This window comes from Rhagoletis zephyria, unplaced genomic scaffold (assembly GCF_001687245.7).
Source record: "Rhagoletis zephyria isolate East Lansing unplaced genomic scaffold, Rhagoletis_zephyria_1.1 Rzeph_scaffold_02842, whole genome shotgun sequence".
Classification (NCBI taxonomy): domain Eukaryota; kingdom Metazoa; phylum Arthropoda; class Insecta; order Diptera; family Tephritidae; genus Rhagoletis; species Rhagoletis zephyria.
The window spans coordinates 8,878-21,521 of NW_016159926.1; the positions used below are offsets into that span (position 1 = coordinate 8,878).

Genomic DNA, 12,644 nt, shown 5'->3' on the forward strand with positions numbered 1-12,644 from the left:
TGCAGTTACCAAATGTGTAGTGAGGGGCCTAGGTATATTGTCAGGCCGCCGCGTAAGTTTTGCTGCACTGTATGTACATACATATGTACGTACTTATGTAAAAGTGTATGTGTAGAAACTATCGATGGGTTGTGTAGGTTTCGTATTAATTGTTTTTAAATAAGGAAATCAGTGCTGAGTAAGTGACCAAAGTTGTCGGTTCATTTATGGTTGGCGAAAACTCTGCCAAGTGGGATGGGATTATTTGCTGCTTTCTGTTCTAGATGCAGACACGCGCACATTTGATAAATCTTATAATAACACCTTTTGCTTTGTTGCTTTTTTCCACATCCAAATCACAATTGTGTTCTGATTTTCTGATTGCAGGTAACAAGTGGGCATGAGCGTCTAAAAGCAACACATTTGGAATTAAATTTAAGTCAAATCAAATAATTTACTCGAAAATATTAAAGGTGTGTGTGTGCCACAATACAAAAGGCGAGGACCATTTTTTATCTATACGATTGGGAAGTTCAGTGAAACAGTATTGCATCCAATATCAATCGCAGCTTAAACTAAGCCCAGAAATGGCGCGACACATTATGGCGGTGTGTGTGGTGTGCCTGCTGTGTGCAGACCGAATACCTTGCCAGGAGCACGTCGCAAGTGATTATGTGGCAAGGGAGACCGGCAATCCGCAGCCGAGTTTTGAATACCAACATTTAAATTCTAGAGTCTATGTGCGCCGTGATATCTCGAGTTATCCTACTGAATCTGCCACTGTAGTCGGGCACCCGGGTGATGCATATGACCTTGCAACGACGCGGAGATTCAGTGCGAACAATGACCACAATAAACCGCATCGACGAAAACGTCATGCCGGCGGCCATTCACACGGAGAAGAAGATACCTTGCATCAGCAACCGGAAGTTACGGCGGAGTTCCTGCAGCGTATATTTGATCAGTATGGCCATGAGAGCGATGGTACTTTGACAGTTGACGAGTTCCAACGAATTCTAAAAAATCTCGGTTTGAATCAGCTGATTGAACGAAACGATTCCCAGCAAAAGCAAAAAGTTCATGATCAACCGAGAGATAAAGAGACCGAGCTTAGCAATGAAACTGTAAGTAATCGTTAAATGGTCATTTTGCATGCCTTTCTATAATACGCACCAATAAATTTCCCTTTTCCCCATTGCAGTGCGTGAGCGCCATATCACTGGTTCGTCATGTCCAGCCACACACGCTGCTTGACCACAAAGGCGCACACGAAGTCGACATCGTAAATTGTAGTAGAAACGGCAGCGATTCCAAAGCACTTGATTGTACGCACGCGCACGAAGGGCGAGCGAAGAATAGCACAGATCATCTACATGATACGAATTATACAATAAGCAAGCAGGATTTGTTACATTTGTGTCCAGTATTGCTCTACCAAATCGCGTCACCACTGGCGGTCGAGCGAGCAGGGTGCTTAAATCCGTCACTTCTAGCTCACATTGATGGCGTGGAAGCGAGTCGATTCGACGTCAAAAAAGAGGACATTATGTACGGTAAGTATTTAACTTTTTCGATGTTAGAATCCATTTTACTGTAAGTTCTGGTTCTTATACATATCGCAAGCGAAATACAAATCGATTATAATATTATTTCACTTCGAGGAAAATTTATTGAAAAGAAGATTCAATCACGTTTATGTTTTGTTATTTAACATTTCTATTGTGTCCTTGCAATATTTACAGTGGAAGTGATACCTATCTTAACCAGACTCTTACGGCTTCACATTTTTTTCCACTTATGGTGGGAGTCCGGCCATAGAAACTGAAGTACAAAACTGAAAGTTCACGTTGAAAAGTTTTTAATTACTTTTTTAAGTGAATTCTAATGAATTTAAATTTTTTTTTTGGGTTATTTACATGAGTGAGCTGCGTGTGTTTACATACAAAATAAGCAAAAATGTACAAACAATATTTGGACGTTATATTGAAGTTGACTGAATTTACCATTTTGTACTAGAAAGCGATCCTGTACTCTCGCTCTGAGAGAATTTTTATTTTTAGACAGTTAAACTACTTTTAGTCCGAGGAATACGGGATTGGACCTAATGTTAGTTATCCGATGTCATGTTTTTAACATATCTGTGTACATGTCTCTGTTAAATTCCAAACTTGCGTCTATAATTTTCGATTGTTCGATTTAGTTAGCCTTTATATTTTCGCTGAATTATTTATTTTCGCTTAAACTGAATACCACACTCGGCTGAACTCCTATTTACAAGTAAAGAGGCATAAATTAAAATTAAAGTGTCACTGTTCAAAATAATACTCTATTTGATCTTCAAACCAAATTTGGCACGAGATGACGAAAAATTATTCCACAATACATCATAGTCCTACCCTATTTATAACCAAAAAGAAAACTATATTAGGCATAGTTATCCTGGAGCACTTAAACATTAAAAGTGGCATAACTGTTTCTTTCAGTTTATGAACAATGAGATTTATAAGACATTTTTGCAGTAGTTAGAAGTTCGTAGGACGGCCGCTATGGCTGAGTGGTAAGAGGTGCGTACTGCCACTCCGTAGTATCCAGCTTCGATACCTGGTTAAAGCAACACTTAAATTAGAAAAAAAATTCGAAAAGAGGTTGCCCTCGGCAGGCAATGGCAAACCTCCGAGTGTAATTCTGCCATGAAAAAACTTCTAATAAAAACTATGTAACAATCACTTAGCGAAAATTTAAGAGCCGATATATTATTTTTATTCGAAGTTTGTACTACAACTTATAAATGCTAAAAAGTCGATTTTTATGTAACTATATACATATATTCGATCAATTTCAGTTTGGATTTACGCATTTATATCGGTTTTCGCCTGTGGAATTTTGGGCCTGGTTGGCGTAGCGATCATTCCTTTTATGGATTCTCGGTACTATAAGTACATTATTCAATATTTGGTGGCACTGGCTGTTGGAACAATGACCGGTGATGCGCTGTTGCATTTACTACCGCATGTAAGTGTATACACATTTTACATTTAAATCATTTTCATTTCTAATTTAAATGTACACATATATGTATATGAATTTCAATAGTCTTTGGCTGGACAGAGTGAGCAAAATATGATACTTAAGGGACTCGCTTGCATGAGCGGCATCGTCTTCTTTTACATAACAGAACACGGCCTTACCATGATATCAGAGTGGCGCAAACGCATAGCCAAGAGTGATACGAAACAGCAATCGCGCGCAAAGGTGGTACGTGATCCCGATTCTTCGGTCAATAACTCAGTCGCTGGCGATAAGGTTTGCAAATCAAAATACAGCTCTTATCCTTACTGTTACGATGAGATTGCCATGGACACGAAGAACGACATGCACCTGCCCGGCTCTAAGTTGAATAACATATCTGATTTGTCTAGTGATTTAATGGGTGTTGGCAATAATGTGGAGCGCAAACGCAACGGCAAAGCTGACGCAGACGGAAACGAAGCGGTGGCACAGTCGCTAATACCTGTGTGGCACCACAACCATCAAGATCACCATCATCAGCAACAACAGCATCAGCACCACATTCATCTGCCCGACAGCAATACAATTTCCACAGATTTGGATGGTCATTCTATGGGAGGAACGGACGGGCATAGTCACTCCCTTACCTACAATCCAACGGTGGCAACTAATGGAAATGCCAAAGAGCGTTCTTTGACCAGTGATTCGGTGCCGACTGTCATATTGCGCGAACATGAATCTTCGCATCATGGACACAGTCATAAACACGGACACGTACACTCGCCTCCGGAATCATTGAGCGCCGTTGTCTGGATGATAATCATGGGCGATGGCTTACACAACTTCACCGATGGCATGGCAATAGGTGCGTTCTAATTTAAGGCATATCACTAAACGATCGATTATAGAAATGTGATGGCTTTATAAAAAAAGAGAACCATTTTGAAATATGAGTGTTTTTACGCTCTGGAAAATAATTTCTAAAACTTCACATACGCGGTTTTGTATTTTGCTGATACGCGGTTTTGCATTTTGTTGATACGCAGTTTTGTACTTTAAACGACGATAACTAAATTAAATAAAATTTCTTGAATTTAGTACAACAAAAATAAATTCGTTTATATAAATTATTTCTTCTACTAAAACAACCACATTTCCAAAAAACTTTACTTAAGAATACATACCCAAATGATTTATGTTTTTCAGGCGCTGCATTTGCAGAGAATATTGCCGGTGGCTTCTCGACATCGCTGGCGGTGTTTTGCCATGAGCTGCCACACGAACTGGGTGACTTCGCGATCCTTATAAAAGCCGGCATGTCCATCAAAACAGCGGTATATTACAATTTGTTGACGAGTGTGCTTAGTTTCATCGGCATGATATTCGGTATTGTTTTCGGTCAATCGCCGAACATAGCACAATGGATGTTTGCTATTGCGTCTGGTCTCTTCATCTATATTGCGCTGGTGGACATGGTGAGTTATAAGAAAACGAGAACATGCTCTAATGAGAAATCATTCGTCTGACTTATGTGCTATCTTACAGATGCCGGAACTGTCATCAGCTCACAAGACTCTGGAACAATTTGTGCTGCAAATACTCGGAATATGCACTGGTGTATTCATAATGCTTTTAATTGCGCTGTACGAAGGAGATCTAATGAGCCTGTTTTCTTCATCGTCATCAGCAGCGTCGACCACCTCGGGCCAACAACATAATCATTAGTAGGGGGCCCAAAACATTTTGGAATGTGTTGAAGTAAAGTAAAGAGAAAACTCACAAGCCGCCACACATATAAATACATAAACGTACGCACATTGATTGCAAAAAGCTCACAATAATTCGATAATTTACATACCTACATACATACATGTTTTAACCACTCGCACGCAATTACTGTACATGTATGATATATTGATGTTTACATATACATACATATTTAAACGTCTGATTAAGCTACGGCATGGCCGAGCTATATTGTGAACTTTCCGCATGATGCCGATGTTGAATTGAATTGAAAATGTTTCTCGCACCAAGGTCAACATTTTTCGGCTTTGTGTGTGTGTGGTAAATAGCCCATTTTTATTAATACTTTATAGCGATAATGTCATAAAAGCAAGTGAATAACTTTAGTCGTAAGCCAATGAGAAAGTAGTTGATAGTTGATTAAAATCAATTGAAAAATAAACTGTGGAATTTAATATTTTTCTGCTCTATGCTAAGATATGTAAATTGTGGTGCTGCATTCCTCATGCATGCATGCATATATGACTACAAATATTTATATGTAGTATATGTATACAATTAAGGTGCGCAACTACATTTGAAAATGTATTTTGTTTAAAATTGCCAGAAAGAAGGTCGAGAGAATCTTTAGCCGAATATAATTCAAAGCTCGGAAAATAACGTAGTAAAGCAATTGAAATGAAGTTTATTATTCACACAATTAAGTTGCACAGTAAAATTCACTAGTTATTACATTTTGTATACTTTTTGTACACAAACACAAAAAAAAAGAAGAAAATTATAACGGTGTAATAAACGGACATTGCAATATCCAGTAGATATTTCAAAAGTTGTTATTGAGAGCACATAAATACATACATAATTTGTACTATTAGTGATACTGATAACCCTAATATTATTAAAGCAGGGATCATACAAATTGCACATTTACACAGATACAGAGTGATGTTGTATGGAAATTGCCTATCGAGCTTAATTCATTATTTCTAGACAACACCACTCCGTGACTGCCAAAATGTACAAATCGTGTGTGATCTGTGCTTAACAACAGTAGTAAAAAAAAAAAATCACGGTATATTACATAGCACTCAATTATAAGTACATTGTAAATCTACAAAAAAAAAAGCCTAAGTTCAATTCGTAGAGTATTAATTATATTTTATGTAAATATTTTTCAAAAAATAATTGATGCAAGTTCTTTTCGTGCACCATTGGGGAAAATTTAGTATCAGTTGCATTTTTAGAAATCACTATAATTTAGCGAACAATGTTTATTACCAATACAAGTGGTTTTCGATCTGCTTCATTTTTGGGAAAACAGCACGCCTGCATTTTTTTTCATAACTTCTTCGCTCAACAGTTTACACGTCATTTATTTCAATAAACATAGTATCGTACTTTTTTAAATTAATTTTGTACTTAACTCGATTCTCAGTTTTTTTTTTTTTTTGATGATTAAGTATTCGTATTAGTTGTAGTTAAGTTTCGATTTTAAGAAGTTAAACTTGCACGCGTACATATATCGTGTTTTGCAAGGCTATGTTTGTTAAATAAACACAAACATTTACACATACATATAATAAAATCAAGCAATACGGCAGCTCACTTAAGCGTAAAAGGTTAAATAAAAGCAGTTTTACTTTCATATTTTATAATACTTTGTGTTTCATTTGCTTGTTTTGGGCACAGCCATATTTTCACTATTAGTTTTCCTGGAGTCTTTTTGAATTACTTTTGGTAGGTAGGATGTATTATATCCTTACACGGCACAATTTTGTTTTACAAAAACGTCAATATTTCACAAAGCAGAAACCAACATGCAAAGGATTTCCTAATGATTAACTGTGAAATTCAAAGAATGAAAATTAACGAATAAAAATGTGATGTTTACCTTTGAATAATATTTAACGTACTACATATAACTATAATTGTATGCNCGAATAAAAATGTGATGTTTACCTTTGAATAATATTTAACGTACTACATACATATAACTATAATTGTATGAATCAAGGAAACTATAGGCACAATAAAATGCAAAATAAATGTTTTCCACTACACTTGCAAACAGTAGACTTCCTAAGGTTACCTAACTATTTATGCTAAACACGGGTTTGTATATACATACATACATATACATAAGTATGTACTAGCCTGAGTGCACGCACGTAGGTACTACATTTTATGAACTGTAAAAAGAAATAAATAAATGCAACTTTTTCGCCGCATTAAAATTTTTAAAAGAAAAACTTTCCTATAAAAAATACGCGTTTTAATGAAAGAAGGGGGTTTTAATTTATTGCGAGGACTTTCGGGTGGGAAGATGATATTTTTTAGAACAAATTTCCGTCATCCTACCCGTCCATTTTGGTCATGGAATCAGAAAATCGAAACCTTTTCTTTCACTATAATTCCCAGATCATTTGCTAACCCAACGGCATCATAACCACACTCACTTAGTCAAAACATCGCCTACCGCAAGAGACAAAGGCTAGATGCCTCCCTGTGGGCAGCCTGTATATCGAAAGACCTTCTCGAAAGATGTTAGGAATAAATAGCTTGAATACCTTCCTCCAGACAGATAATAATGTTTTCATTACTATTTTACCCCAAAACCCAAATCAGATCAGAAAGGAAGAGAATCTGACTCGTAGATGAATTAATTACTCTATTTAAAATGATAATGCTAATTATGAAGTGATTAATACATTCGAATTGTTATCGGTGTATGGGCTACGGTCGTTATTTACCGTTACATGTGCCATGAGCGTTACAATATAATTTACGCTCTCTGGCAAACTTCGTAGCTTAGCAATATATTACGTTTTACAACACTTGCAAAATATTTTCAGGTTTGCATTTGCTGCATGTGCAGCCAACTTTAAGCGAAACAAAAAGACAATAGTGTATGTGTCAAATAAAAATGTCAGGTACCGGATTGCTGTGCTCCTACAGATTTTCTCAAATCGTGGTTATTTTACTAGTCCTAGTGGATCTTCGCCACGTCCAAGCTAATGTAAACAACCATTTGGCTGGCGTGCATCGACGCTTCGAATACAAATATTCATTTAAGCCCCCATATTTGGCTCAGAAGGATGGCACTGTGCCCTTCTGGGAGTACGGAGGCAGTAAGTACACCAACACAAATAAATTGACAGCTTCTACTGCTGGCAGTGGTTTAGCAACTTAGGCGACACGTCAGCTGTGGGGCCTTTGGGTCGCACAAGTTGGGAGCGCCGCACAGTATGTGGCACATGAAGATGCGGTTAAATTCGATTTAGTCCCAGAAGTTAAAGCGAAATTGTATAATTTTTTTCGTTTGTTAGGGTGTGAGGTTTATGTAGATAATCGTATTCATTAAAAAATTTACAGATGCGATTGCCAGTGCGGAGAGCGTACGCGTGGCACCGTCAATGCGTTCACAAAAGGGTGCAATCTGGACCAAGTCACCAACGAACTTTGACTGGTGGGACGTAGAGATTGTCTTCCGGGTATCTGGTCGTGGTCGTATTGGCGCCGATGGTCTGGCATTCTGGTACACCACAGAAAAAGGAGATTATAATGGCGCTGTATTTGGTTCCTCAGATCGTTGGAATGGTCTGGGCCTATTTTTCGACTCCTTTGATAATGATAATAAACATAATAACCCATATATTATGGCTGTGGTAAACGATGGAACTAAGGCATTCGACCATCAAAACGATGGCACCACACAACTACTGTCTGGATGCCTGCGAGATTTCCGCAATAAGCCTTTCCCGACACGCGCTCGCATTGAATATTACAATAATGTATTAACAGTGTTGTTCCACAATGGTATGACCAATAATAACGAGGATTATGAGATGTGTCTTCGAGCTGATGGTGTCCAACTACCCAAAAATGGTTTCTTTGGAATTTCGGCTGCGACTGGAGGTCTAGCGGACGATCATGACGTCTTCCACTTCCTAACTTCATCTCTACATCCGCCCGGTCAAGTTCCATCAGATCCTGTGAAAGTTCCAGAGAACTCGGAAAAGCTGACACAGGAATACAAGGAATACCAGGAGAAGTTGGACAAACAGAAGCAGGAGTATAAGAAGGAGCATCCTGATGAGGTACGTCAGCAACGGGTTGACATAGTGGTGACATTTTAAACGATTTTCTATGAAAGAAAAAACTACATAAAAATTTCTTAAACTATGTATGTATTTTATTCAGGTCAAAGATGATGATGAGTGGGAAGAGTTCTTTGAGTCAGAAAATCAACGTGAACTGCGTCAAATATGGCAAGGTCAAAGTCAAATTTTCGAGCAATTGCGGGATTTGTCTCGTAAAGTAGACGAAGTAATAGGCCGCCAAGAGAATACTCTGTCTTTGGTATCAAGAAATGCGGGTGCTGCAGTTCAACAACAAGTGGGTGCACCAGGAAGCGCCGGCGCACCACCTGTTGCCACAGGCACGGTGAGTGGAACCATCACAAGACCAGAAGTCGATCTCGTTGTGGCGAACCAAAACGCACTGCTGGCAACTGCTCGCGAGATTCGTACACTAATTGGAGAGATTCAAGCACGTGCCGACACAATTATCAAAAACCAACAACGTGCGCCCACAGCTCAAGTGCAAGCGGCTGGTTATGATATTCAGTCCGTTATCGCTGAGATGCGAGACGGTATGAATCAAGTGAAACAGGGTATGGCACATGTTGGACAAAAGTGAGTAGAGCCCATATATATTATGATATAATTTCACCATGCCATATACATATATTCTTCTTTCACTTTTCGTTTCTGTGACATAAACTTTAAAATTTTTTATATGTTTCCCGAAGGCTTGGATCGCCACAGGCTGGTTCACAAATCGCTTGCCCAACTGGAAATTGTGTTGGGATAACTTTGTTCCTAAGTGTGACCGTTGTGCAGCTGCTGCTGGTGTTCCTGTATTCATTCTTCAAGTGAGCAAAATTTGGAAAGTACACTCTTAACAAAGTAAAACTAAAGTTGGCTTATTATTTCAGAAGCCGCAGTGAAGCTCAAGCGAAGAAGTTCTACTAAGCCAAATTCAACAATAATAGGAAATTATGTGGAACGATTGAGTCAATTTTCTTTCTGCATGTAAATCGTTTGTAATGTCTATCATCTTTTTAATTCGATTAAGTTGAAATGAAGTGTTCCATAAACCTCTCTACAACATTTAGTAAAAAAAAAAAAAAATCGGATAAATGTGCATAGTATATGCGAAGAGAACAAAACGTGAACAACTAAAATAGAAAGGAGTGATGAACAATTCATCTTAAATACGAAGTAATTAAAGTTTTAAAGCTTGCTCAACATTGATGTTTTCAAGAATGAGATGGTATGAAATTTGTTAGCGTGCTTTACGTTTGCCCGATATTTAACGTAAAATCCATCATCTTTCTCGCCCGGTGCTCTCTCGTTCTAGATTGAAATTATATGTACATACTTACATATCGCACGTTTAATAATATAGAGATGTAATTCAAAATTTATGTTTATGGAGATTTCATCATCCAATTAAGCTCAATAAGGAGAATATATACAGCCTAATAGATGACTAAACTTCCCTAAAATGGCGAAGATGTATGCCATTCCATCCTGCTTTTGGTATACCAACTGTATGAACTGATCAAACTTTGACTGCGTTTTCCCACAAAATTTAAATTTTCAAATAATTCGGCATATTATTAAACATGAGATATGTGTGCATGGCTCTCTTTGTTCATACTGACATTAATAATGTTAGAAATCTAGGAAAGTTAGTTAAGATTATATTATCGTAATTTTTCTTTTTCTACTTTTTACATTGCTCGTATAACATCTTTCAATATTACTCTCAGTTGTGTTAGAAATCATTGCAAAACACTTTGTTTTTCGGCATACGTACCGAAACATACTTAATTTATATCTATGTACTTCGTGAATGTTAAGATGTTATTTAATATAATCATTCCAGTCTAATGAGAATTGCGATAAATGTTTATTAAACTTTATTTTGATATATATTAGGTTGACTATGAGCATTAAATTTAGATTTGAATTGCAGTTTTTTCAATTGAATTTTATAATAAAATTTTAAAAATTTGGAATCCATCTGTTGAAATTATTTTTACATGCGTGGAAGCATAAACACTAGGCGTGTCCGCTCACATAAGAATTACATACGTTAATCGCATCCTACTTTGAAAGCTTGCTTTGAGACAATTTTGGTGCCTTACAAATTTTGCCACATATCGAGCGCAATATCGGGTTTTTCATAAATGTAGTCCAGTCAATTCGGTAAAATTTTCGTGTAACTTCAAATTCCTCCTATCTTTCAATTTGACAGAAAGTGTTTCTAATTATTTAAAATCTATTTGCATTAGCGCATCGCTGCTGAAATAACTGATGGTTTGTTTCTCGTTCATCGTATTAAGAAGAAAGAAATATCGGTTTGCAGAAAAAAATTAGCTAAATATTTGCAGTGGGAAGTAGTGCCAAAAATCAACGCGATTTTTAGCAACTTTAAGCTTGCACTTCATTGTACTAAAATTTAATGGGCTAAAGAGCTGCTAACGTAGAATTTTTCTAAAAAATTTAAATAGGAAGTTGCAAATTATTTAGTACGAAAATTTATTGAATTTTCTTTAGTTTTGCACAAAGTTTAGAGATTTTATATTTATGTTTTTTATGGTGTAGGATGAGCTATATTTTTATAAAAAAATATCGAAAAGAAATTAGAATGAAGAGCTTTGTTAATACTTTTGTTCGTCACTGTATATATATGTGGTTGGTCGTATCTTTCTTTGTAGGTATGAGGTTCAGGTGTAGCTATTGAAACGGGCAAAAGTGCCAATACACGTTAGATCTTAAAAAAACATCCCCAAAAGACGTTGTATTCACTACTTGTAATGCTTCGAAAGCATTTCGAAAATGTTCGTCTGAAATTCGTTGTTTCCACATTTTTACCTCCACAAAAATGTTTTGTTTCGAACAGTCGATTACAAGTTACAAAGAAACTGGACTTATTAAAAGTATAGTAAGTACCAGAGGTTTACGCCGACAGGATTTGCGGCGACGGCGTGGTCAACTTCAAAAAGAATCGGCGGCGGCGGCGACTCCGGCGCGTCTTGAAACGCCGGCGCTACTGCCCATAAGGTAGATTCCAAAGAGCCATGAGGCTACTAATCTTATCATGTCATCTCGTCAGCGTTAGGCATTCACCATGCCAATTCAGATTATAATTCTATTTAATTCATTCATTGAATTAGTTTTAAATTTAAATTCCGTTACTTCCTACTTGAATTAAAATGTTGAGTGCCTGGCGCTGATGGATGGGCGAACAGAAGAAGGTCTGAGGTATACACATCCTCAAACACATGGCTCTGTATGCTGTCTACAGAGCCGTATGTACTATTTAAATTTAAAGAAATTAAAAAATGTTTAAAGTTAAGTTATTGGGGTAATTTATGTCGCTATCAATCTCATTTTGCAATAATCTAATCAACCGTTATGTTAAATTACGGAGTTCTTATGATTTTTTGCGGATTACATATTGAAAACAAGATTGGTCTACTTTATTCCATCAACTCGAACCAGACCCACTGTTTAGAAAAAATGGCTTATAGATGGTAAAAATTTCCACTAATATTTTAGGCGCCAAATTTTTCTAAGGAGAATCGAATGTAATGAAAAATAAAACTAATTTTTACCAAAAAGGGGGAACTTTAATCCTTTGTAGAAAACATTGCGTTGCGAGGGAGCAAAACCTTCCTGGGGTTTGACCACCACTAAGGAATGCTAACGTAATTTTCACACAGCCACCTAGTACTCGTATACGTATGTGGGAACCCAGAATAAAATACCTTACGAATGTTAAAATTAGCAAAAAAAAGTGTTTGCTCTTTATTGAAAGTCTGTTTAAAATATTAAAAA

The 12,644-nt window shown here is 36.9% G+C and overlaps 2 protein-coding genes across 2 annotated transcripts; both read left to right on the forward strand.

Annotated features, from left to right (window-relative positions):
• Nucleotides 1-366: 366 nt before the first annotated feature.
• Nucleotides 367-5,851, forward strand: LOC108367880 (zinc transporter foi-like). Its single transcript, XM_017622578.1, has 6 exons — nucleotides 367-1,103; nucleotides 1,181-1,532; nucleotides 2,822-2,991; nucleotides 3,073-3,853; nucleotides 4,195-4,463; nucleotides 4,534-5,851. The coding sequence occupies exons 1-6, from the start codon at nucleotides 567-569 to the stop codon at nucleotides 4,711-4,713; spliced, it is 2,289 nt and encodes a 762-aa protein (XP_017478067.1). The 5' UTR covers nucleotides 367-566; the 3' UTR covers nucleotides 4,714-5,851.
• Nucleotides 5,852-7,633: 1,782 nt separating this feature from the next.
• On the forward strand, nucleotides 7,634-10,819 carry LOC108367881 (protein ERGIC-53-like). The gene is made up of 5 exons (XM_017622579.1): nucleotides 7,634-7,862; nucleotides 8,107-8,831; nucleotides 8,935-9,428; nucleotides 9,545-9,667; nucleotides 9,731-10,819. Exons 1-5 carry the CDS (start codon nucleotides 7,643-7,645, stop codon nucleotides 9,765-9,767), a joined length of 1,599 nt encoding a protein of 532 aa, XP_017478068.1. The 5' UTR covers nucleotides 7,634-7,642; the 3' UTR covers nucleotides 9,768-10,819.
• The last annotated feature ends 1,825 nt before the right edge of the window (nucleotides 10,820-12,644 follow it).